Source organism: Dasypus novemcinctus, chromosome 10, assembly GCF_030445035.2.
Source record: "Dasypus novemcinctus isolate mDasNov1 chromosome 10, mDasNov1.1.hap2, whole genome shotgun sequence".
NCBI classification, from domain to species: Eukaryota; Metazoa; Chordata; class Mammalia; order Cingulata; family Dasypodidae; genus Dasypus; species Dasypus novemcinctus.
Window position 1 is genome coordinate 43,744,083 of NC_080682.1, and position 23,439 is coordinate 43,767,521.

The 23,439-nt window shown below is 49.9% G+C and overlaps 2 protein-coding genes across 16 annotated transcripts; one reads left to right on the forward strand and one right to left on the reverse strand.

Moving 5' to 3' along the window:
* Nucleotides 1–26: 26 nt before the first annotated feature.
* NR1H3 (nuclear receptor subfamily 1 group H member 3) lies at nucleotides 27–14,143 on the reverse strand. 12 transcript variants are annotated; one of them, XM_004457935.5, is made up of 12 exons: nucleotides 8,596–13,500; nucleotides 8,249–8,388; nucleotides 7,411–7,491; nucleotides 7,225–7,306; nucleotides 6,691–6,876; nucleotides 5,986–6,252; nucleotides 5,517–5,725; nucleotides 5,231–5,410; nucleotides 4,932–5,031; nucleotides 1,903–2,016; nucleotides 1,632–1,726; nucleotides 27–1,423 (listed from the first exon to the last, which is right to left on the reverse strand). In XM_004457935.5, exons 3-12 carry the CDS (start codon nucleotides 7,420–7,422, stop codon nucleotides 1,277–1,279), a joined length of 1,392 nt encoding a protein of 463 aa, XP_004457992.1. In that variant the 5' UTR covers nucleotides 7,423–7,491; nucleotides 8,249–8,388; nucleotides 8,596–13,500; the 3' UTR covers nucleotides 27–1,276. The 12 variants fall into 12 exon arrangements, with proteins under 12 accessions (XP_004457992.1, XP_058162235.1, XP_004457991.1 ...); XM_058306252.2 differs by lacking the exons at nucleotides 8,249–8,388; nucleotides 8,596–13,500 and adding an exon at nucleotides 14,034–14,143; XM_004457934.5 differs by lacking the exon at nucleotides 8,249–8,388 and having other exon boundaries at nucleotides 8,596–10,909.
* ACP2 (acid phosphatase 2, lysosomal) lies at nucleotides 13,571–22,679 on the forward strand. 4 transcript variants are annotated; one of them, XM_012524911.4, is made up of 11 exons: nucleotides 13,571–13,644; nucleotides 15,004–15,099; nucleotides 15,420–15,506; nucleotides 16,573–16,725; nucleotides 16,840–16,938; nucleotides 17,019–17,108; nucleotides 17,563–17,695; nucleotides 18,503–18,585; nucleotides 18,703–18,809; nucleotides 18,941–19,116; nucleotides 21,741–22,679. In XM_012524911.4, the coding sequence occupies exons 3-11, from the start codon at nucleotides 15,426–15,428 to the stop codon at nucleotides 21,872–21,874; spliced, it is 1,056 nt and encodes a 351-aa protein (XP_012380365.1). In that variant the 5' UTR covers nucleotides 13,571–13,644; nucleotides 15,004–15,099; nucleotides 15,420–15,425; the 3' UTR covers nucleotides 21,875–22,679. The 4 variants fall into 4 exon arrangements, with proteins under 4 accessions (XP_012380365.1, XP_012380364.1, XP_004458002.1 ...); XM_012524910.3 differs by lacking the exon at nucleotides 13,571–13,644 and adding an exon at nucleotides 14,054–14,189; XM_004457945.5 differs by lacking the exon at nucleotides 13,571–13,644 and adding an exon at nucleotides 14,227–14,392.
* Nucleotides 22,680–23,439: the final 760 nt, after the last annotated feature.

The following is a 23,439-nucleotide window of genomic DNA, read 5'->3' on the forward strand; positions in this document are numbered from 1 at the left end:
GCCAAGGGGAGGACTCAAAGGAATGCTTTTTGTTTAGGTTGCGCAAACAGTTTTTAATTTGACGTGGTAACAGAGTTCACTTTGGTAAAATGTTGATTAATCTGGAAGCAATTTGTCAAGATAAACTGTCCCTGACACTTTGGGCCGAGACCCCACGCCTCACCATTCTCCCCCCGTACGCGGTTTGGAAGTGCCCAGCCTTCTGGGCTGGAACACAGGCTACCCGGGAGGTGGAGCCTACCAATACCGGAGCGGCGGGGGGTTGGGGGAGCTGGAGAGGACGCTGGAAGGCGCGGCCGCAGGGTCACCTGCGCTGGTCAGAGACCAAGGGAAGGAGGCGTGAGCGGTGCCGCGATGCCCGCTGGGAAATGGAGTCCAACTCTTTGTCACGGCCAAACCCAAGACCAGGCAGCCTCCCTCTGGCTTCTGGGGACATTTCTTCCTGCCCCACAGGGCCCGGGGATAGAGAGGAGGGATTACTAGGCCCTGGGCCTTTAAGTTGTGTCCTCTTTTTCAGATGCTCAGATGCCAACTTAAAAACTAAGGCATTATCCACACACACGTGCCATGCACGGCCTCGGCATTAGTTCTGAAAATCCAACACCCCCTCCTCCCCAAGAAAGACAAGAGGATCCCATCTGGATCATTAAGGGGCAAGGGGGCACCTTCGTATCAGCATTTCATTTGCCCATATGACACAATGGCACTGGAAAAAAAGAGACCCCTTCTCACTGCCAAAGCAGTCACTTATGACTTGTGTCCCTCCTCTGAGTCTGGAGGCAGATCCTATAAAGCAAAGCTTTCTCCTCTACTCCCGTGCCCCCACCCCCAAGCCAGAATTGGTTTCTTTCATTCTGTGTTCATTTTGGGCTTCCTGTTCAAAGAGTGCCACACTTATCAGTAAGGAAGCCTGGAAGCATTTATGGCTAAGCCACAAAGTGACAGTGGAGAATTTCTTTTGGGGCCCTGTGGGGAAAACAGGAAGTGGTGGTGGCAGGATGGGCAGGGCCCTGGAGAACCTTGTGCAAAGTGGCCCCCCAGAAACACCCATTTGACTGGTCAGTACAGTCATCCCATGGAGTGCAGCTTCAACAGGACCCCCACTACCCAGCAGCCACAAAACTCCCAACCCTTTGTCTCTTCTTTAATGCCCCATAAGGATCCCCCTCCCCTAGCCCCTGGGAATGTCTGCCTTTCTCAGTCTGCTCCCTGTCTAGCAGGCAATCACCAGGCCTCGGCCAGTCCAGCCCAGAAATCAGAAGGTATGGGAGAACAGTCATTCATGCACATCCCAGATCTCAGAGAGTAGTGGGGGAAGCTTTTTGTCCTGCAGGCGCAGTGCAAACACCTGCTCTGAGTGGACGCTGCTCAGTGTTCGGAGGCTCACCAGTTTCATTAGCATCCGTGGGAACATCAGCCGGTCCTGGGGAAAGGAAAGGGACAAGTACGGCCTTTGCTTCACCCCAATGAATAGGGGGTAGGGAGCACGGGAGGGGAGTTGTGAGAGAGGTAGAGAATTGTCTGTGCACCACAGACTCAGAGACGAATTCTTGCAGGGAAGGTAAGTGGTGAAGTGTGTTGGGGGAAGGGTCTGTGGAAAGGGAGAGAAAGGGTGCCATGGGAAGACTCACATGGGGGTGGTGGATGGAGACGTAGGCATGTAGGGCCTCCACATATGTATGCTGCAGCCTCTCTACCTGGAGCTGGTCCTGCACGTTGGGCCGGTCTATAGGTCACCAACAGAGTTGAGGAGCAGATATGGCCAGGGTCTTAGTTCCACAACCCACCCAAACTCTCCCATCCCAAAGTACCACAGCAAGGGCCTCCACCCCATAATTTCAGCATGGGGGCCCTGCACCTTCCACGGAGCTAGCTAGTTTCCCTCTTGGCTTTCCTCCACACCTGCAGAGAAGATGCTGATGGCAATGAGCAGAGCAAACTCAGCATCGTTGAGTTGCAGCTCGTTCATGGCTCTTGAGAACTCAAAGATGGGGTTGATGAACTCCACTTGCAGCCCTAGAATGGGAGAAGGAAGGCTGGGGCACGTGGCAGGAGTGGCAGGAACTTCCTTCTCTCCTTTAATCCCTCAGTTTAGGGAACTAAGAAAAACTCACTAAGAAGTCTTCAGGGCTCTGCTGTGTGGCCTTGGGCATGTTTCTCAACCTCTTTAAGCCTCATCAATGAAATGGGAATCATATCTGAACTTCTCTCATAAGGCTGTTGCGATGGCTAAATAAGAAAGCATGCAGAGCACTTAGCACTGTGCCTGGCACCTAGGAAGTGCTGAATTAAATGATATTAATAATTCCATTATTTTTATTCGAATTCTTGAGGGCCCCACATTACTAGAAATAGAGGCAATTCTTATTTTTGTTTATAAAGAAGGCTTTTTCTCTGGCAATTGACCCTACTTTTAAAAAATACTAGAGATAGAGTTCATGTATCACATCCCAGAGAGAACATAGTAGCATGTTTGAGAGTTCGTGCTCGGGAGCCAGATTACCTGGGTTTGCCACCTGGCTCTACTACTCACTAGTCCTGTGACCTTGGGTGAGTTAAGTTCTCTGGACCTTAGTTTTCCCATCAGTAAAATGGAGATAATGCTAGTACTTCCCTCATAATGGGTCCTTAGAATAATATCTAGCACACAGTGACTACCACATGAGTGTTTGCTAAATAAATATTTATAAAGAATGGAACCAGGGAAGCGGACTTGGCTCAATGGATAGGGCATCCGCCTACCACATGGGAGGTTCGCAGTTCAAACCCCAGGCCTCCTTGACCTGTGTGGAGCTGGCCCATGCGCAGTGCTGATGCTTGCAAGGAGTGCCCTGCCATGCGGGGGTATCCCCCGCATAGGGGAGCCCCACGCACAAAGAGTGCACCCCATAAGGAGAGCTGCCCAGTGCGAAAGAAAGTGCAGTCTGCCCAAGAATGGCACCGCACACACAGAGAACTGACACAACAAGATGACGCAACAAAAGGAAACACAGATTCCTGGTGCTGCTGATAAGGATCAAAGTGGTCACAGAAGAACACACAGCGAATGGACACAGAGAGCAGACAACTGGGGGGGCGGGGAAGGGGAAAGAAATAAATCTTTAAAAAACAAAACAAAACAAAACAAATACAGAATGGAATCAGTCTGGATTGCTGAGAAGATTGAAGTTCAAAAAATGATGCCCAAAAGTCATGACACCTAGAGAACAGGTCTCCCATACACATTGTCCAAGTCTCCCCACCCCACGCTGCCTCCTAGACTCTCTAAGATTACTTTTAGCAACCATCTGCTACACTTTTCCATTCAAGGTTTGATTAGTCACTTTCTGTATTTTCACCCTGATGTTTATCAGCATTTTGTGCTGATCCATTTAGTGGAGAAGCCCCGTTTTATAAAGCATTTCTTGGTAAGCCTCCTATCCTCAAGGTATTGAGCCCTAAACTGTGCCTACCAGCTCCTTTGTGCAAGGGGAAGAGTAGGTTCTAGAACTCGGTAGGGCACCCTGTGAGGGTCTGCTGGGACTCACTGAGGGAATGCCTGATATGCGATCAGTCCACATCGTTAGTCATCCCCCTGTGTGCAGCATATGGTAATGGATGTAGAGGGGAAAGGAGACCTGACAAAGTAGGCCCCTGTTCCTTCTCCCCAGGACCTCGTTGATGAAATGAGAAATGAAAAGCAAACATGATGATATCAAAACTGCTTATATAAATACATCTATAAATAGGTGCAGATTCAGATAGCATAAGTTAAGTCCACGAGTGCTGAAGGAATATGGAGATTAATATCTGAGAGGGGTGCAGAAAAGAGGATGTTGTGAAGGAGGAGAAGGCTCAAGAGAAGCTGGGATAATAACCATTTGGAGGGAAAGGTGGCAGAGAAAGGGGGCAGGGCTGCGCTTTTAGAGCTGGATAAAGTCATCAAATCACCCTTATTGGTGCCTCACATTCGGGTAGCACACCAAGCCTACAGATGGCAAGAGGTACTAACAGCTCTGTCACGCCCTACAGTTCAAGTTCCCAGAAAGCCTTTGGGTAGCCTGTGTTAGGACAGCAAGAGGCACATGAACTGGCCAAAGATGCCAGAAACCAAGGAAGGCTCTATGAGCTTTGGTCTGGAAACCAGGATCTACCAATCCCAAGAATAAGATCACAGCATCAGTCATATTTTATAGACCCAGACACTCAGTTCTTAAACTGCTCCATCTCCGACTAAGCCTCAGTTCCACTCCCGCCAAAATTCCCTCATCTTTTCTTCTTTCCCAACTGCACTCCCAGAACACAAACATTTCCAACAATGAAATGTGAGCAAATTCCCGCAGCTTAGCCCTCAAACAAGCATCAGATAGAGTATAGCAATGTGAGCTAATTCTTGGAGAAAATATTCTGGATACATACAGGATGGGGATAGACAGGTTCACTCTCTTACCTTAAAACCATCCCATCTGGGCTTCTTTGCAATGTTTCAGTTCTGGGTCCATGGCCCATCAGAAAGGGTAGGGGAAAATCAGCCCAGGGAAGGGGATTTTTTATTCTTAAAGAGCATGTCTAAAGAAAGATTTGCTCATCATTGACTACTACAAAAGCCTCAGTGCAGTGGTTTTCAATTTTTTTTCCCTAGTTTTTAAATCTGTTCTTCAAAATGTTATGCAGAAGCACAATATAAAATGTAGATTTAAACAGGGCTTATTGTTTGGCTCAAGTAAGGAGGAAGGACTCTCCTGTGCCTCCCTGTTTCTCTTCCAAGGTGACACTATGGAACACCTCAGATTCCTCAGAACAGTTTGAAAACCACTGTCTTGGAAAAACAAGCGGAGCCTTCCCTTTACAGCCACCCAAACCTTGGGCCTATGGCTCTGTAGTTACTATGGGCCCTATGACAAAAAGCCTCGGTCCATCCAACCCAATCCCTTTGTGATCTCAGTTCTTACCTGCTTTGGCAAAATCTTCCCGGTTATAACTGAAATCCTTGAGGAAGGTGATACTCTCACTCCCAGGATTGTACCTCCGAGATGTCTCTAGAAGCATTACCTGCACACAAGCAGCAGACTTCAAACAGGGATTAGGAGGGTTCGTCTTAGCACACAGCACCATGGAGGGAACGTTAGTTTCCGTCACCCCTACTTCCAATTGGATTTGACTCCCCCAGCTGCATGTCTAGAACTGCCCTCCCCCTTCCCCAATAGTCCCATTCTGGTTCCTTTCACCCCCCTCGGTCTTTTCCAGCCACCTCAATGGCAGAGGTCTTCAGCAGGGCAATCTGGTCCTCCCGGCTGAGCTGCAGGAAGCCAGGCAACTGTTTGGCAAAATCAACAATCTCCTGCACAGAGATGATGGCCAGCTCAGTGAAGTGGGCAAAGCGCTGCTGGCGGGCCTCCCGGCTCTGAGGATCTGGTGCCATGGGCCAAGGCTACCCGGACGGGCAAGGAGGGAAAAGGCAAACCACTGTGAGTGGGACATGGAGAAGCCACCTGGTGTCCTGGGCAGAGCCACCTCTCCCCAGTTTTCTCAAGTACCGTGACTCGAAGCCGGTCAGAGAAGGAGCGTCTGTTACACTGTTGCTGGGCAGCCACCAGCTTTTCAATCATGCCCAGTTGCTCTGGACTGAGCTGGGGCAGGACTTGGGGAGGTGAGGAAGCCCTTGGAGGCACAGCCGTGGCCTGAGCCTGTTCCTCCTCTTGCCGCTTCAGTTTCTTCAGGCGGATCTGTTCTTCTGACAGGACACCTAAAGATGGGGCCAGAAGTGAATAGGGAAGAAAAGGGGGAGATAGGTAACAAGGATGGGGTAGAGAGGGTAGTCTGAGGCTCCAGAAGAGCAGAGGTCTTTAAGTAAAGGCAAGGAAGAGGTTTTATTCCTTACTGAGGGACCCAACAGATTAGGAAGCTCCTATAAGCTCAGGTACCTGTCTATCCCCACACCCCAGGATCTGCAGGTCCCCTCTTTCCCATGGGTCCCTCCCCCCACCCCTGTCCACAGACACTCACATTCCTCCCGCATGCCAGCCTGGCGGCATTTGCGAAGCCGACACTCCTGGCACTTGCGACGCATATAGGTGTCCATGGGACAGTGGCCACCGCTGTGGCAGACGTAGTGTGCCCCCTTGATAACACTGCGGCGGAAGAATCCCTTGCAGCCCTCACAGCTTAGCACGTTGTAGTGGAAGCCCGAAGCCTTGTCCCCACACACACTGCACAGCTCGTTCCCCAGCATTTTGGGGGCTGGCCCTTTTTTCCGCTTTGGTGGATGGAGCTCTAGACACAGGGAAGAGCCTTAAGTTCTTCCCCAAGGAATAAGCTTGGGGCCCACGCAGCCACCACCCTTGGCACTCAGAGCCCGCTAGTCCTTTCACTATACGCAGTCTCTTCTCTCTGTTATAAGAAGAGTATCTCTCACTTACAAAGTGCCATTATGTCTTAGGTATTGTCTGAGTCCTTTATAGGCACTGGTCCTTACAGTAAACATAAGAAATGAGTACTATTATTCTTTCCATTATACAAATAAGGAAACTGAGGCTCAGAAAGGGTAAGTCATTGTCTAAGGTAGAATAAAAATTCATACTCAGATCACTTGGGTCTAGTCGACCCCAAAGCCTTTGGTCGTAACTATGACATTATAAGGTAAAGAGTCCCCAAGGTACTCCTCCCAGACTCAGAGAGCCCCTACCTCCTCCAAATCTGGAAGCTCCTCACCTGTGGACCCTGGAGGGGCCTCTGCCCTGAGGGGTGGGGCCGTAGGCTCTGTGGCCTCCAGCCCCAGCCCTGAAGTGCACCCAGGGGATTGAAGCATTCTGGTTTCCTCCCTGAGGGTGCAGTTGCTGCCTCCCAGTGCCTGGCTTGCACCTCGTGCCTCCGGCTTCCACAGCTCCACCACGGAGTCTGAGCCCAAAAAGAGAGGCACAAGGGGACATCAGGTCTTACCCAGGCCCCCTGCACACCTCCCTCCTCCCCAGTGTCCTAGCTGGGAAATTGCAAACTTTCCACCCTTAGAGGGCAGCAGAGCCCCAGGTCAGCTTTGGGACCCCAGAGTTTGTGGGTCCTAGGCCTAGACACTTGTAGTTTCCTGTACCTCAATACCTGAATGAGGATATTAACCTTTTCTCCTTGGAGGATTGGCAAAATCAGAAATCAGACAGGACTCTTCAAAGCCAGGGCTGGGTAAGCACTAAATTTGCCAACTTTCCCCAACAGCAAGCCCAGATGGGGAAGGTCTGGGCCAGTGCTTACCAGGGTCAGGCATCAGAACCAGGGCAGAGGTAGCCCGGGCAGGAGGAGGCAAGCAATAGCAAGAATGGCTCTGGACTGCTCTCTGGGGAAGGGGAGAACACAGGTAGCAAAGGAAGCTGTTTCCTGAGGGTGGCGAGCAGCCTGAGACCTGGGCTTGGGGGAGAAGATTGGAGCAAAGAAGCTTACCAGGAGAAACATCAGGCACAGGGGCCTCCAGCCACAAGGACATCTCTTCCTGGAGCTCTGGACATTACATTAGGGATAGTCCTGCAGGAACAACCCAGGTTACACTCCTCTGGAGCAAGCTCTTTCCTGGCTTCAGTCCCTACTTCTCTTGGTCCTGCCTTTTATCAGGACTAACAATATCAGCTAATGGTTACTTGCCATATATTAGCTTGTGCTAGGCTTTGATGCTTTCCTCACAATATCCCTAGGAGGTCAAGACTCTTCTTAAGCCTATTTTACCAATGGTGGAGCTGAGGTTCAAAGAGATTAAATAAAGTGCACACAGTTAGGCAGTGGTAATGCCAAGACTCCAACCCTGACCTCTCTGACTCCAAAGCCCGAGCTCTCAGCCACCATGCCACCCTTTCTCCTCAGGGTTCCCCTCCAGGCCATCAGGGAGTGTGCGAGCACATCTGCCCCTTGGCGAGTGGCCTGTTGCAGAGCCCCATCCCCTTGCTCCAGCTTTGCTGAAAGTCAAAATTGGGCAAGTCAAGGCTATGAGATTGAGGCTCCCTCCACCCAAAAGGCTCACTGTCTTGCAGCAGACCTCACTCCTGCCATTTCCCTGGTCCCCGCAGAAACCTCAGGCATCCAAGGATTTCCCCAATTCACACGCAGGACCTCCTCCCCCAGAATCCCTCAAGCATTACTCTGGGAATTGAACAGAATCTTATTCCTGCCTTAGCTGGCATCACCATCATGCCTCACTTCTCCTCAGGGACGCCTTTGTAAGGGCCCGAGGACACCCTCCCAGACAACACACACAGTGCCCCAGGCCACAGCCTTGCAGGAGACCCACCGAATCCCCAGGCCGCCAGACTTCCTGCTGGGGCAGTCTCTGGAGCCCCCTTGCTGGGAGAGGAGGACGGTGCAGTCCCTTGTCCAGAGGCCCACGGCTGGCCAGCAGGCGACAAGCCGGAGCTGAGCACGAGAGGGGCCCTGAGCCCCTGGGAAGTGAATGTGTGGAAAGGATGAGGGGAGGGACCGCCAAGGGGTCGGGCCACCCCTCCTTCCTGCCAGGCGGACCAACACTCTGGTCTCCTCACTCCCGCCCACAGGGCAGTTCCCCACCTCACTGACTCCTCCCCAGCCAGCCGCCCCCTCAGCCCAGCGTCACCCTTGTCCTCCTGTCCCCAAGACACTCACGTTTCCTTGCAGACTGGCCTAGTTCCATGTCTCTCCCCTTGCTTCTCCTCACCCTGGCGACTCTTAGCTGCTCTTACAAAAGGACTGCCTCCCAGGAACCCCCACCCCAATCCCAGCAGCCTCCAGTGTCAGCATTCCCTCCCCTCCACAGACATCTCGCTGAGCAAAGGTCCCAGCACCGCCTGAATTGCGACACCAAGCCCCAGCTGCTTTCCCAACCACCCTCCTCCTCCCGAGCCTCTGGTAAGGAGCCCTTTTACTCTCCCACTACTCCCAGGCCTCAGGTAAGCTGGTAGAGCTCCAGCAGTGGAGGCTGGCATGTACAAGCCTTCCAGGAAGTCTCCAAAAATGGGTATCCTTCCAGGGGCCAGAGAGGGGAAGTGGCCAGGGGTGTTGAGAAGTCTAAGTCTAATATGAGCAATGGCAAGCCTGGGATGGGGTAGGAGCAGCAGATGGTGGGTGATCCAGGCATCAGCCCAGGATGGGCCTGGGAAGGTATGCAGCTTCCCCTCCTCTGGGGAATAGTCCCTTCTGAAGTGATGGCAGGCTCCACTTAGTATCTGATGAGACGACAATAGCTGTAGCCTTTCTGCCTCGCTGCCTGGGATATGAGATCCATCCTTGAAGGTAGACGTCATGTTTCATTGATTTTTTCCTCCTCCACAGTCCCCAGAATAGGGCCGGCACAGAGTAGGAACTCTGGTCCTACTTGTTGAATGAATACAAGTAAAATACTGTGATCTTCCTTTGTTCCACACTCACCATGGTTTGGGCTCTAGACTTAGATTTTGGGTTCACAACCCGGCCATACATCTTATCAGCTGTGTGGTCTTCATTGAGCAAGTTACTTCATGTCTTTGAACCTCTGTTTCCCTAGCTATACAACAGAGAAAATCATAGTTTAGGCATATAAGGTTGTTGTGAAGAATAAACAATATAGTGTGGCACAATGTATGGCACCTAAGTGTTTGAGAAATGGTAGCAGTTATCATTACTCTCCCATCACTTTCAGCTATAGGTCTTCCCATTGCCTTGAATCTGTACAAAGTAAATCTCTCAAATGCTTGTTTTCCACATACACATCCCTTGCTACCTCTTTTGATCCTTAGAGCTGCCCTAGGAGTGAGGGAAGGTAAATAACATAAGCTTCTTCTTTCAAACAAGAGCCCCGAAGTTCATGTAAGAGTCTTCTCCAAGACCACACACAGCTAGTGGCCAAGATGGGATCAGTCCTGTCCTATGTTCACAGCCCAGGACACTCTTGTTGCCTCTCAGGTCTGACGGATGAGCAAAGTGCTGGTGTGGAAGAAGCCGGCGCTGGTGGGCTGCAAGGAGAGAGGCTGATGCTTCAGTCCAGATGTGGGAGGCGAGGAGCTGAGGTTATTGCTGGCCGTTCACCCCCTGCCCCACTCCCAGTTTCCTGCTCATAGGCTCTTCCTGTTTTGCTATAAACTCTAATTCCCATGGGTCCCACATTAAAGCACAGAAGGACAGGGAGCCAGGGCAGGCAGCCAGAGGGACCGAAATGGAGATGAACAGGGAAAGAATGGACAAGGGGTGTGGGTAGAACAGAGGGAACAGGATGAGAGGTCAGGGAAGAAGAAATAGAAAAGGAGCTTGTGGAAAGATGGGAAGAAACCTAGGGGAGAGCAAGGGATATGGGCTGGAAATCAGGGAGCAGAGCCTTGAGAAGAGAGCAGGCCGGGTGATGTTGCAAAACTGCTCATGTATTCATTTTCACATTTCAGAAAAGCCACTCTGGCACCCCCCATCTCAAAGTTCTGCCTCCAGCTTTTGCTCTTGTTCCCTCTTGTCACAAGGTCATCCTCTCACAAGGCTCCCACCCTCTCTGGGCATCTCTGAGTCATGAGCATAAGGCTCTCCATTCCTCTTGCATTTGTTCTTTCCCTGATTTTTACAAGGACTCAGTTGTCCTGGGAAAGTAGAAACCAGGGACTCCAGCTACTGGAAAACTGGAACTCTTCTGTCCCAGCACCCTAATAATCGATCCAGTACTCTCCTCCACCCCTTTCACTCCCTACCCCTCCCATAGCCCCCAAACTCTAGCAGTCAGAAATATCCCTGAAACACCTGGTTTCAAGGAACTCAGGATGTAATCTTGGTCTGAAGCCTTTGATTTCCTTCTGGGATTGGGAAAAACCTTTCCTCATCCACTCCTGATTCTCAGCTCCCTCTCCTGACACCCTAGTCTCCCCACAGGGGTCTTCCCAGGACCAGACATAAGCTACATCTGGAGCTTGACACAGGCCATAGCCAATTGCTGGACAAACAGGTTAGGTCACCATCTCCCCCAAACTTCCATGTAGAGAAGGAAGCATTGACAGTGCTTCATTGACAGTGCTGCCCCTTCAGGCTCCAGGGAGTTCAGGGACACCCCCCCCCCCCAAAGAGAGAAAGAAGGAGGAAAATTGGAGAAGACCAAAACCTATTGGAGATGTCTCTATAGTTTCTGAAGGCCAACTACAAGGATTTCTCCCCCAAGCTAGGCCATGTGGCAAGGTGGAATGACATGTCCCAGCTTGCCAGCCCCACCCCTATGGCACAGTCCCACCAGCCCCCAAGAAGAAGCCTCCCAGACCCATGGGACCTTTCCTATGTTTCCTTGACTCCCAGAGGAGACAACATCCCCGGGTTCATCCTCAGGGGGCCCCCTGAGTCACATTTCTAACCCCCAGGACCTCTAGAAGCTGAGCAAGAAGGATCTTGAAAAGAGGACATTCCCTAGCCTGTGGCCATGCACTACCAGATAACCCCCCAAAGCATTCAAATTCCCATGAAACAGGCCACAAGGTAAAGTTTCCAGGGACTCAGGCAACAGCTTCTTGCTCCCTCCACCATTCTGGAAAGGTGCAGAGTGTGGCCACTGGGTACATACCCAAATAACTTCAAAGCCCCCAGTCACAAGATAGAGAAGAATCCAGCAAATTTTGATGCTAAGATCCATGAGCTCAGAGATGATATAGAAAGCAGAAAGAAGAAAATATTTACTTAGCCTCTACTGCATGCATTTATTTTTACATGTATTATTTCATTTAGCCTCACAATAACTCTAAGAGATAAGTTCCTTCCCCCAGTGGGAAAAAATGGTCACTCAGCTAGATTTAAGTTCATTTCTCCCTACACAGGGTAGGGCAGGGATTCCCAAACCTGACCACCCCTTCAGAGATTCTTATTTATTTGGTCTGGGGTGGGCCCATGCATTCATCTGCCTGTCTAGTGTTTTGTATTTGTAATTAGGAACCCCAGGAGTGAGGACGACAGGATCATCTTGTAGAAAATATGCAGAAGCTGGAAGAGATGAGGGCTTAGCTCCTGACCTTGCCATCTACTCATGGTGTAAGCCCATCCTTCCTGGAGTTGTTCCTCACTAAAACTGAAATAATATCTGTTCCATCCATCCCTCCTACATGGGATACTTGCAGGCACAAAAGGATATAGACATACTTGAGCAAGTAGGAAGAAAAGCAAAAGAGGAATTTGAGCAATTTTTGTTCTACTTCCTAACATTTAGAGAGCCAAAGATTTAATTTGAAAGCACAATGGTCAAGCTAGTTTGAAAGGAGAGTAAGGAGCACGTTAAAACACAACACAGGGAAGTAGACTTGGCCCAGTGGACAGGGCATCTGTCTACCACATGGGAGGTCCGCAGTTCAAACCCCGGGCCTCCTTGACCCATGTGGAGCTGCAACACAATTTGAGTAGTCTCTGGGAAGCAGCCCATTATAAAGACTTTATTTGACTGGAAATCAGACCACTTGAGTTTTAACACATCTCCTAAACTGTGTGGCCTTGAGCAAGTCACTTACTCCCTCTGGGTTTGTTTCCTTATCTGTAAAGTAAGGGGACTAGGTTAGACCAGGAATCTAGAGGTGCTGATTTATGAAGCCAATGGAAGGTCTTCACGAACCTCTTGGGACAATATGCAAAATTCCATTTGTGCGTGTGGACTTTTTTCTGGAGGAGAGGGGACTAAATTTTCATCTGATCCATAAAGGGGCTTATGACTTAGTATTTGGCTACATGGCCTTCAGGCTTCATATTCTATTCACACCTCAGCCTCCTCCATGACAGCTCTGGAAGCAGTTTAGAACCTGAGGTATATAGAAATAACTGAATCTAGAGTCCTAGGGCAAGGTAATGATCCTGCCTTCCCCCAGATAGTTCTCATAAGGTTTTGTTTCCAAGTAGTCAATCAGAGGTGATTTGCTTCTAGTGGGTAGATCTGAATCAAAGCATCCCGATGGCAGGAATGTAAATAGTGCAGACACTGTGGAAAGCAATATGGTGGTTCTTTAAACAGTTAAATATAGAATTACCATATGACTCAACAATTCCACTCCTAAGTATATACCCAAGGAAAATGAAGACAGGGACACAAACAGATACGTGTATACAAATGTTCAAGGCAGCATTATTCATAAAGCCAGAAGGAAGAAACAACCAAAGTGTCCATTTACAGATGAATGGATAAACAAAGGTGTTGTATATAAACAATGGAATATTATTTGGCTGTAAGAAGGAATGAAGTTCTGAGATGTGCTGAAACATGGATGAACCTTGAAAACATTATGCTGAGCAAAATAAGCAAGGCACATAAGAACAAATACTGCATAATTTTGCTTATATGCAATATCTAGAAATAGCTAATCTGTAGAGACAGAAAGTAGATTAGAGGTTACCAAGGGATGGGAGAAGGGGAGAGAAGGGGAAGTTGTTGCTTGGTTGGAAATTTTGGAAAATTTTTGATAAAATTTAAAAAAAAAGAAAAAAAAGTAGCATCCCAACAGGCTATGATCTGCCTCTCCTGGAGCTGTGCTTCATTCCAGGCTCCGATTCTGTGAAAACTCCACCTACTCCAACTCCATGATATACACCTGCCCCTTATCAACAACTATCTTCCCCATTGGTCTGAAATCCCTCCCCTAATAAAGTTTCACTGCTTTGGGTTTGAAAGATCTCAACACCCTGTGCTACCCAATTCCTCTGTGAAGAAGCATGACGTTTTGATTCGACCTTGAAAGTGAACCGGTAAGAGGGCAGGGGAAGGACTGGAAGGAGAAATAAGAGGGCCGTTGAAGCTTTGCTCAGGGTAAGAACAGTAGGCTGGACTGGAACCAACTTCAAGGTCACAGAGTCCAAAGGACTGTTTACACGCTGTCCGTAAACCCCTAACGAGACCTGTCCCGGGAAACAGAGCCAGGGCTAAGGCTCAAACTTCACCCGAAGTCAGGGGCGTGGAGGTGGGGCTCTAAGCGTCCCCACCCCTTGCCCTCATTCCGCACCCGCTCTGCTCTGGGGGCACAGACACGGCAGCACCTCGGACAGAGGGGGCGCTCGCTCTCCCGGCCAGGGCAAGGAGCAGCTTTGTATGAGGTCCCCTAAGGGAGAGACAAACCCCAGCTCCTGACCCTTTTTACCCAGGCGAGATCTTCAAGCCCTTTCAGTCAGGCGAGGTCGGGCTACATTCCTCACATTCCTCAGCCACACCCGAAAAGCGAACTTTCTACGCCGATTCCTCTTTCTCCCTCCATCCCTATCGCTCCTTTAGCAAGATGGCGGCCAGTGCACTTCCGGTGAGTGTTCTTAAGGGTGCGTCCGGGCGGCTGTAGCAGGTGCCACCGAGCAGGTTCCAGTCTCTTTGCAGTCATAGGTTACAGCGGCGATGGCGGATAGACAGTCCGGCTGGAGCTGGGCGGCTCTTCTACAGCTCCTTCTTGGCGTGAATCTTATCGTCATGCCGCTCGCCCAGGCCCGGAGTTTGCGCTTCGTTACCTTGGTAACGAGAGACAGGGTCATCAAGGGGTTCGCCGGAGCTAGGGCACCGGAGCTAGGGCACAGGCCTGCGGGTGGAAGGAGGGGCGGACTTCTGCTGGGGGGGTGGGGCGGGGGTCTCTAGGAGGAGGCCTTGGTTTAGGAAGGAACGGCTGGCCTGGTGGCTTGGGGGACTAGGTTCAGAATCGATGTGGAACTATAGGGGGCAAAGTGTTTACGTAAGGATTCTATATCGGAGGGATACATCTGGGAGAGTCTGCCCAGGCACGGGGATATAGTGGAGTGGGTAAGGGACTTTCTCCTAAAGAAGCCTTTGGTGATCCTTGTTTTTGTTTTTTTTTCCAGTTTCTTCCACTGTATGTATTGCTTTCACTTTTCATTTCCCACCTGTACTTTGGTTTTGCCTGTAGTCCCCGGTGGCCCTCCTTAACCAAGTTAGAATCCCTGGGACCCAGGGAAAGTTACTGATACCTGATTTGGAATCTTTTACAGTGGTAGGATTGAGGTTTCCCAAAGAGAGTGAGGCTTACTGCTCCAGCGTGGGGCAGAGGTGGGCTCTCTTGTCCCTGTCAGGGACACCCTTCTTACCTGTAGGCAAACTTTTTCTTTCCACAGCTGTATCGACATGGAGACCGTTCGCCAGTGAAGACATATCCCAAGGATCCCTATCAGGAAGAGAAATGGCCCCAGGGGTTTGGTCAGCTAACCAAGGTGGGTCAGAGGCCATTCCACCCTCAGGTTGAGCTGTAGAAAAGAACCTGTGAAGCAGGCTTCAGAACTTGGGGCCCCACCAAACTGCCATTTCCTGGAATGGGTGCTGGCTTTGGTCAGATTTCTTAACCTTATGTTCCTCTGTGCCCAGGATGGTGCTATGCACAACTGGCCATTCAATAAATGACTTTTGGGATTAGATAAACCCACTCCTACTTCCAGCCAGGGGTAGATTTGAAAAGCAACAGTGCCTAAGCCTTGTGGGACTTGCAAGCTATCCCTTCTCCCTGGAAGCTTTTAAATCTTGGATTTGCCTGCAGGAGGGGATGCAACAACACTGGGAACTGGGCCAGGCTCTGCGCCAGCGCTACCATGGCTTTCTGAACACCTCTTACCAACGGCAAGAGGTAAGCTGAGAACTCAAGAGACAAGGGAAAATGGGATGTGTTGTCCTTACTTTTTACCCCTAGGAAGACTAAGTTTGAGGCTGGGCACTCAGGTCTCCCTCCTGCTTTTTTTTCAAAATTTTTATTATATCTACTCAAGAAGACTTCCAAGAGCTGTCTAGAGCAAAGCCTTAAAGGCCGAGTTGTCCCTCCTTGACTGGGAAGAGAAACCCTGATCAAGCACCCAAGCACAGACTTAGGGAAGGGCCTGGCAAAGTACCTTTCAACTGTGAAATACCCTGGGCTCTCCATACAACAGACGTTGAGTACCTGCTAAGGGCGAGGCATGGTGCTACCTCTTTGCTTGCAACGGTGAGCCATGGAGATAGGACCTCTGTCTTCATGGAGCCCAGAAGACAGGCAGGGTGTCAGAGGATAAACTAGACTGAGCTAAGTGATAAAGGGTCACAGGGAAGACATACTTAGATAGGTCATGTCACAGAAGACTGACAAGTATGCTGGCTCCTTGAGATCCTCTCTCTACCCCAGGGATGAGGATAGCTGTTTCTCTGGTTTCTACTCTCAGCCACGGCTGCTTCAAGAGTCTCTAGATGTTACTGTTCCCTTGAGGACAGGTGCTATCCTGATTTTGCCCTTCCCTACAGCTTCCTCCTCCCTTGTGACAAACAACTATCTCTGTTCCTTATTTCCTCTCCCTGGTCTCTAAGTCAGTTTCTAGTGGGTGGGGGGAGTGACTGGAGACAGTTTCTGCCCCTAAGGAGCATGGTCTAGGTAGGGAGATTGACTGACCAGAGTCTGACTGACTAAGCACTTTGGGAGGAAGGGACATTTGAGCTAGAGCCATTCCCATGGGAGTTCTTCACAGAGTGGTGACAGCTCCCTGCTGAGTGTTTGGGCCTTTGCTGGGAATAAGCTTGGGAAGCCCAGACTGGTGGAGAGGGCCAGATGCATGGTGGTTTGACAATTTGCTGGATAACCACCAAGACCAGGCTCTCTCCCTGGGACCCAACTGAGGGGCTGGAGCCACCCCCACCAGGCGAGACTTGCGGTGTTGCCACCTCTGCAGGTTTATGTGCGAAGCACAGACTTTGACCGCACCCTCATGAGTGCTGAGGCCAACCTGGCTGGGCTCTTCCCCCCTGAAGGGATGCAGGTCTTCAACCCAAACATCTCATGGCAGCCTGTCCCCGTGCACACGGTGCCCATCACTGAGGACAGGGTAAGACCGGCCAGCCCTTCTCTGGAGGTGGCGAGGGGGACAGCTCCAGCCATGGGCCTGCTGATCCCCAGCTCCTTCCCCGACTGCCCCCCACCCCCCACTTTTGGTCCGCAGCTGCTGAAGTTCCCCTTGGGCCCATGTCCCCGTTATGAGCAGCTGCAGAACGAGACCCGGCAGACACCAGAGTATCAGAAGGAGAAAATTCAGAACACAGTGAGTGGGGGCTGAGATGGAGGCCAGGAGACTGTCCTTTCCCTGAGGGCAGGGCTGACTTCCTGATCCATTTTTCATAGCAATTTCTGGAGATGGTGGCCAATGAGACGGGGCTTACAGACCTAACAGTGGAGACTGTCTGGAATGTCTACGACACGCTCTTCTGTGAGGTGAGCCAGCCTGGGATCCCAGGTGCGATCACTCTTCTTGCCCACCCCAGCAGGCCAGATCACCAGGACCAACCGAGCACAAGGCCCACTGGGGAGGTCCAGGCAAGCCACTGCCTGCGAAACAGCGGAATTTCCCTCCCGGGTGAAAGAACCTCAGAGTGGGAAATGGTTTATTAACTGTCAGCAGTTCCTACCCCTCTCCACCCAGAGCTCTCATGGTGTCGGACCCCATTCTGCTGAGTCACACTTTTTGTGCCTGAGCTTCCTTTCCTGTGCCCTTCAGCCTCAGTACTATTCGCCATGTCTCCTGGTTCCAGGCCTTCTGCCTCAACTCTCCTCTCCTCTCCTCTCCCTCCCCTCACACACAGTCACCTTCCCACTGGGGAAGACAACTACCCCTGGGAGGGGCTCTGGCCTAGGCCTGTGGAGCTAACCTGCCTGCTGGGGCATACAGCAAACACATGGGCTGGTCCTGCCACCCTGGGCCTCACCCCAAGCCATGCAACACCTGCGCCAGCTAAAGGACTTCAGCTTCCGCTTCCTCTTCGGGATCTACCAGCAGGCGGAGAAGGCTCGGCTTCAAGGGGGTGAGTGACAAGAGCGACATGTCACTCCCCTCCTCAGGAACCTACAGCATTGAAAAGCCTGCTTCTGGGGGCTTCTCGCACACTTCACTTCTCTACCTGAAATGTTCTCCACTCCTTCAGAGCCAGATCCCCTCAGTTATCCCTTGGTTGCTAAAGTCTCCCCAGTTCTCCAAATGCTTAGCATGTTTCTCTGGTGGACCATTATCAGTTTTGCATGCTGCTTTTCTGCCATTCATATTCCGAAGATCCACCCATGTCAGGAAACCTGTCTCCTTACATGAATAATACCTACCTCCAGAGAACCCCAGGAGGCCATTTTGAAAGAAGGCTGAGAACAGCACATGTGCCAGTTCTCTGATTTGCATGCCCAAGGAAGTGCCAGCTGTCAAACCTTTCTGACATCTCAGTAGTTTTCAAAGCCTGCGTGTAACAGTTCGGCTGGCATGGAGCCACCGTCTTTTGTGTTCTGAAGCAATCTCAATTCACATTTGTTCCAAACTTAAGTAATTCTTCATACATGGGCAGACCTTCATTCCTGGGTCTTTTATGAATGGACCAAGTTTCTACATCTGTGTTGACATACTGATAGATATCTTGTTTTATCTTGCTTCCCTTTGTAAATCTGATAAATCTGAAAGTTCTTAGAGAGCAGGGAGTTCCGTAGAGTTCCTCCACAGTTCCCCTGAGCCTAAGAGTTCTCTGTGTTGCAATTAGACCCAGGGCCAGCAGAGGGTGAGGGACAACAGATGGGACTGATCAGAAGACAGCGGTGGCTGTAGCCACCGACATGGGACTTTCCTCCTTCAGGAGTCCTGCTGGCTCAGATACGGAAGAACCTGACCCTCATGGCAACCACCTCCCAGCTCCCTAAGCTGCTTGTTTACTCTGCGGTAAGCTCCTCGTGCTCCCCAGGGTGCTATTGTCAAGCAAGGAGCTGGATGTCCTCTCTCCGTGGTTCCTGGGGACCCTGGGGAGCAGTGCTGATGGCGTGCCCACCTTCTTTACAGCATGACACAACACTGGTCGCTCTGCAGATGGCATTGGACGTCTACAATGGGGAACAGGCTCCTTATGCCTCCTGCCACATATTCGAACTGTACCAGGAAGATACTGGGTGAGTGGGCTACTGGTCTGCGCCGCGCAGGGGCACTGGGGCAGTGGTTGAGCAACGATTACTCCTCGTGTAAATGCCCAAGGACTCCGTCATAGTGAGCAGCTCCCATTTTGCCTTCTGTCAACCCTCAGGAATTTCTCAGTGGAGATGTACTTTCGGAATGAGAGTAATAAGGCCCCCTGGCCGCTGATTCTTCCTGGCTGTCCTCACCGTTGCCCACTACAGGACTTCCTACGCCTCACAGAGCCTGTTGTACCCAAGGACTGGCAGCAGGAGTGCCAGCTGACAAGCGGTCCTGCAGACACCGGTGAGCTGCTGCCTGCCTCTGTGCTAGTCAGGTCCCAGACCAACTTTAAATTTATGTCTAGAAGTCTCGAGAGAGCTGCCACCCTTGCAGCCATCTTATTGCATTTCCCTGGACAGTTCACTCTCGCATCCTGAGGCCATTTTACACCTTCTACTCCCTCAGGTGATGCCCTCCCATCCTATACCACTGAGAAAACCAAAGCAGCCAGGAGAGAATTGTCTCATCTTCCCACCACCAGATTTACCAGCTTACTCGCATCTGTTTACTTGGCTTCCCCTTCTGGGAGAGTAAATGAGCTGCTCCTTAAGGCCAGCCTCTCCACCTGTATGCTGGGTCCATCTTTCTCACCCTAGGACCTCTGCTGCCTCCATGTTTTCCCTCTCTGTTGGATCCCTCGCACATCACAATCACAGCAAAACCTTTCTGAGACCCACACCCTTCTCCAGCTGCTACCCCTGTTCACTGTTTCCTTTTAGAATAAATCCTTGAAGGAGTTGCCTCAACTCTGGCTTGGCTTCCTCACTGCCCATTCTCTCAGCCTCACGTTAGAAAGGCTTGTGTCACCTTCCATTCCATTGAACAAAGTGACCAATGACTTCCTCCTACCAATGCCAATGAACAATTCTTAGTCATCTTGTCTCATCTCGTAGCAGCATTACATAACTAGTTATAACTGGTCACTCCTTCCTTAAAACACTTTCTTGGCTCCTGATTTACAGGCAGCTTACTTCCTGGCTTTACTTCCCCACTAAACAGTGGATGACCCAGGACTCGTCCCTGGCCCTTTCCCCCGTCTGTGCCCACTCCCAAGATAATCTCCTCTAACCCCACGGCTTTATATCCCATCTCCATGCAAAGTTCAGTTGTTTTGTTATGACTCGAGGATTCTTATATCTAACCATGACCTGTTCTCTGAAATTCAGACACAAGTTGACAGACACCGTGCTGCCAACTTGACATCTCTGCATGGGTATCTCAAAATTGATATGTCTAAAACCAAGAGCTTCCTCCTTACCCAGTTCTTCCCCCAGGCTTCCCCATCTAAGTAATTACCACATCAGTCACCCAGTTGCATGAGAGTTATATCTTGGATACCTTCTTTCTCATACCCCACATCCATTCCATTAGCAGATCCTGTCAGCTCCACCTTTAAAATACATGTTCTCACGTCTTTAGACCAGTCTACCGTCATCTCTTGCCTGAAGAGACGCTTTCTAACATTCTTTCTGATTCTCTTCGTGTCCTTACTAGTCTTTCAGCATATCAAAAAGTTGATTAAAAAAAATTTTTTTTTAATTTTAAAGCAATTTTATTGAGAAATATTCACATATTATACAGCCTATCCGAAGTATGTAATCAATGGCTTTGAGTTTACAGCATTGTGCGTTCATTCCCACAAGAAATTTTAGATCAATTTCATTACTCCCAAAAGAAAAATTCCATACCCCTTAGCAGACACCTCTCAATCCCTCTATCCTTCCTTCCCCAGCCCTACATAAAAGGGTTAATTTTTTAAAAACATAAATCAGCTCATGTCACTACCCTCCTCAAACTCTTCCAATGGCTTCCTATTGCATTTGGAATAAAATCCAAGTTCTTTACCAGGGCTTTATTTCAGACCCTACTTGATCCGGTCCTCCGCCTCATCTCCTACTTGCCCCTTGCTTACTCTGCTCTTGCAATACTGACTTTTTTGCTGATTCTAGAATATGCTGAGCTTATTTCCATGTCAGGGCTTTTGTATCTGCTTCTTGCCTTCCCTACCCCAGAGTATTCTTCCCTCAAATCTTTTTTTTTTTGATAATTAAAAATTTTTTTTATCTTTTTTTAAAAAGATACATGGATCACATAAAATGTTACATTAAAAATATATGAGGTTCCCATATACCGCAATCCCCACAACCCCCATGCCTCCCACATCGACAACTTCTTTCGTTAGTGTAGCACATTCATTGCATTTGATGAGTACATTTTGGAGCATTGCTACACAGCATGGATTATAGCTTATGTTGTAGTTACACTCTCTCCCAGTCCATTCAGTGGGTTATGTTGGGATATATAGTGTCCTGTATCTGTCCCTGCAATATCATTGAGGACAACTCCAAGTCCTGAAAGTGCCCCAATATCATGCCTCTTTTCCCCTCTCATGCCTTCAACAACTCCAGTGACCACTGTCTCCATATCAATGATATAATTTCTTCCATTGCCAGAGTCACAATATTTCTCTGGTAGAATACCAGTAAGTCCACTCTAATCCATATTTTTTTCCTCCATTCTGAAGATACTTTCCCTCAGATCTTGGTAATCTTACTCATTGACTTCAGTCAGGCCTCTGTTCAGATTATCACCTCCTCAGTGAGGCCTTCCCTGACTAACCTACCTCTCCAACACTTTCACCTTGCCTTGCTTTTCTTTTCTTTATACCACTTGTCACCAACCTGTCGCTCCTGTCATTTACTTGTTTATTAGGGTTCTTCTAGAATGTGAGTTCCACGAGGGCAGAGACTTTGTCTTTTCCACCTCTGTATCCCACTGTCAGAAGAGTACCTGGCATACGATATGGTTGGCATTCAGATCTTTGTTGAAAAAGTGCTGATGTTACTCTCCTCTCTCCCTGTCCCCAGATGTGATCGTGGCCTTGGCTGTATGTGGTTCCATCCTCTTCCTCCTGATAGTGCTGCTCCTCACCATCCTCTTCCGGATGCAGGCCCAGCCTCCGGGCTACCGCCACGTCGCAGATGGAGAGGACCATGCCTGACACCTACTCCGCCCCCTTCCTTCTGTCTCCTAGGGGAGCTCCTGACTGCTGCTGCTCTCCAGTCCATGGCCTGAGACCCTGGGTTGGGCCTCCTGATTATTTCAGCCCAGACCAATGAGTGGGGCTCAGCTTGGCCCCTGGCACCTATTAATCAGCATTCATGTGCCTGATGTTTATCAAATACTGTGTTGGACATTGGCTTTCCCCAAATAGGATTTGCCTCCTATGCTCCGTAAGGGCCTGAGATGCAGACAAGTATTCAGGTTTCACCCAGGACCTGGGACAAAAACAAACAAACAGAAAATACTGAGGGAACTGGTGCTTGATCTGCCTTGCCCGTCCATCAAGCCCTGCACTTTCCCTGCCAGCCTTTTGTCTTTGGCAAATGACTCTGAGGACATGATCTCGCCTCTCACTGATTATTCTAGTGGGAAAATATTGCACAGCACTGGGGGCACAAACATTGGCCAACAAGGAACCATATCACCCAATAGACAGCCGGCCATGCCAAACTTTCTTTTGTCCAGCTGATGCCATCGATAGAGGCAGGCATAATGCTTTGTCAGGCATCTTTGTCAGGCCCTTGGCTTGAGCAGGTCCGAGGGTGTTTGTTCTTGGGTGGGAGTGGAGGGAGGTGGGTGGAGATGGGGTTGTCTTACAAAGTCCTGAAATTATTACCCCTTTCAGCTGGGCTGGGGTCTCCAGGACCTGAGATGAAGTTCAGATCATGAACAGGACAGCTCTTGACTAGAGCCCAGAATAGGGTTGAGGCAGCTTCCAGAGAATGAAAATTTTGGATTCTTAATGCTGTTTCTGTGCCATTTCTCCATTTCTGGAACCCAAGAAGCCCCTGACCAGTTCAGTGCTGGAAGATCCTCTCAAAAGCTCTCAGTTGGATATGGTTTGAACAGTGAGAAAAAAAAAACAAACACTATCTGACCACCCTGCCACTGCATATCAGAAAGGAGAAAAGTACCTTGACTGCAGGATAAACTCAGCTCTGGGGTAGATAAAGCAGGAACCCTTGAGGGAGCTGAGTTACCAACTCTGGAGAAGTTTCTGGAGCTTGAAAACAGAACAATAACATGCCAGGGTCCCCGTCACAGTGCCCCTGCTCCAACCCTAAGACATGTATACTTTTTGGCCCTTTAACAAATAGCTGTCTCTTGCAGGACTTGTTCCCATTTGTGGCTCCAAGCCCTTGCTCAGCCCACACCTTCATTAATGTCTCTCACGTCTGTGTCTCAGCTTCCTCCTGGCTCCAAAGGAGAATGTGATAACCTAGGAGGGGTGGCTTGCAGTCTGGCTTGCACCTTCCATTATCAGTCTCTGAGAACTTGGGACTGGCCCAGGGAACTAGGACTTTATAAGGAAATATCAAGAAACTGGACAGCAGCCAGGCATTACCATGACTGAGACAAAGCAAGAGGGACAGTGTCTAGGCCAAAGAGACCACTGTCTTGTTCGCTGACCACTTCCCTGGAATTACTGTGACTGAGGTTAGCTGGCACTGAATCTTGGGGGGTAGGGTTGGGCAAGTGAATAAAAGTTACTGCTTCTATTCA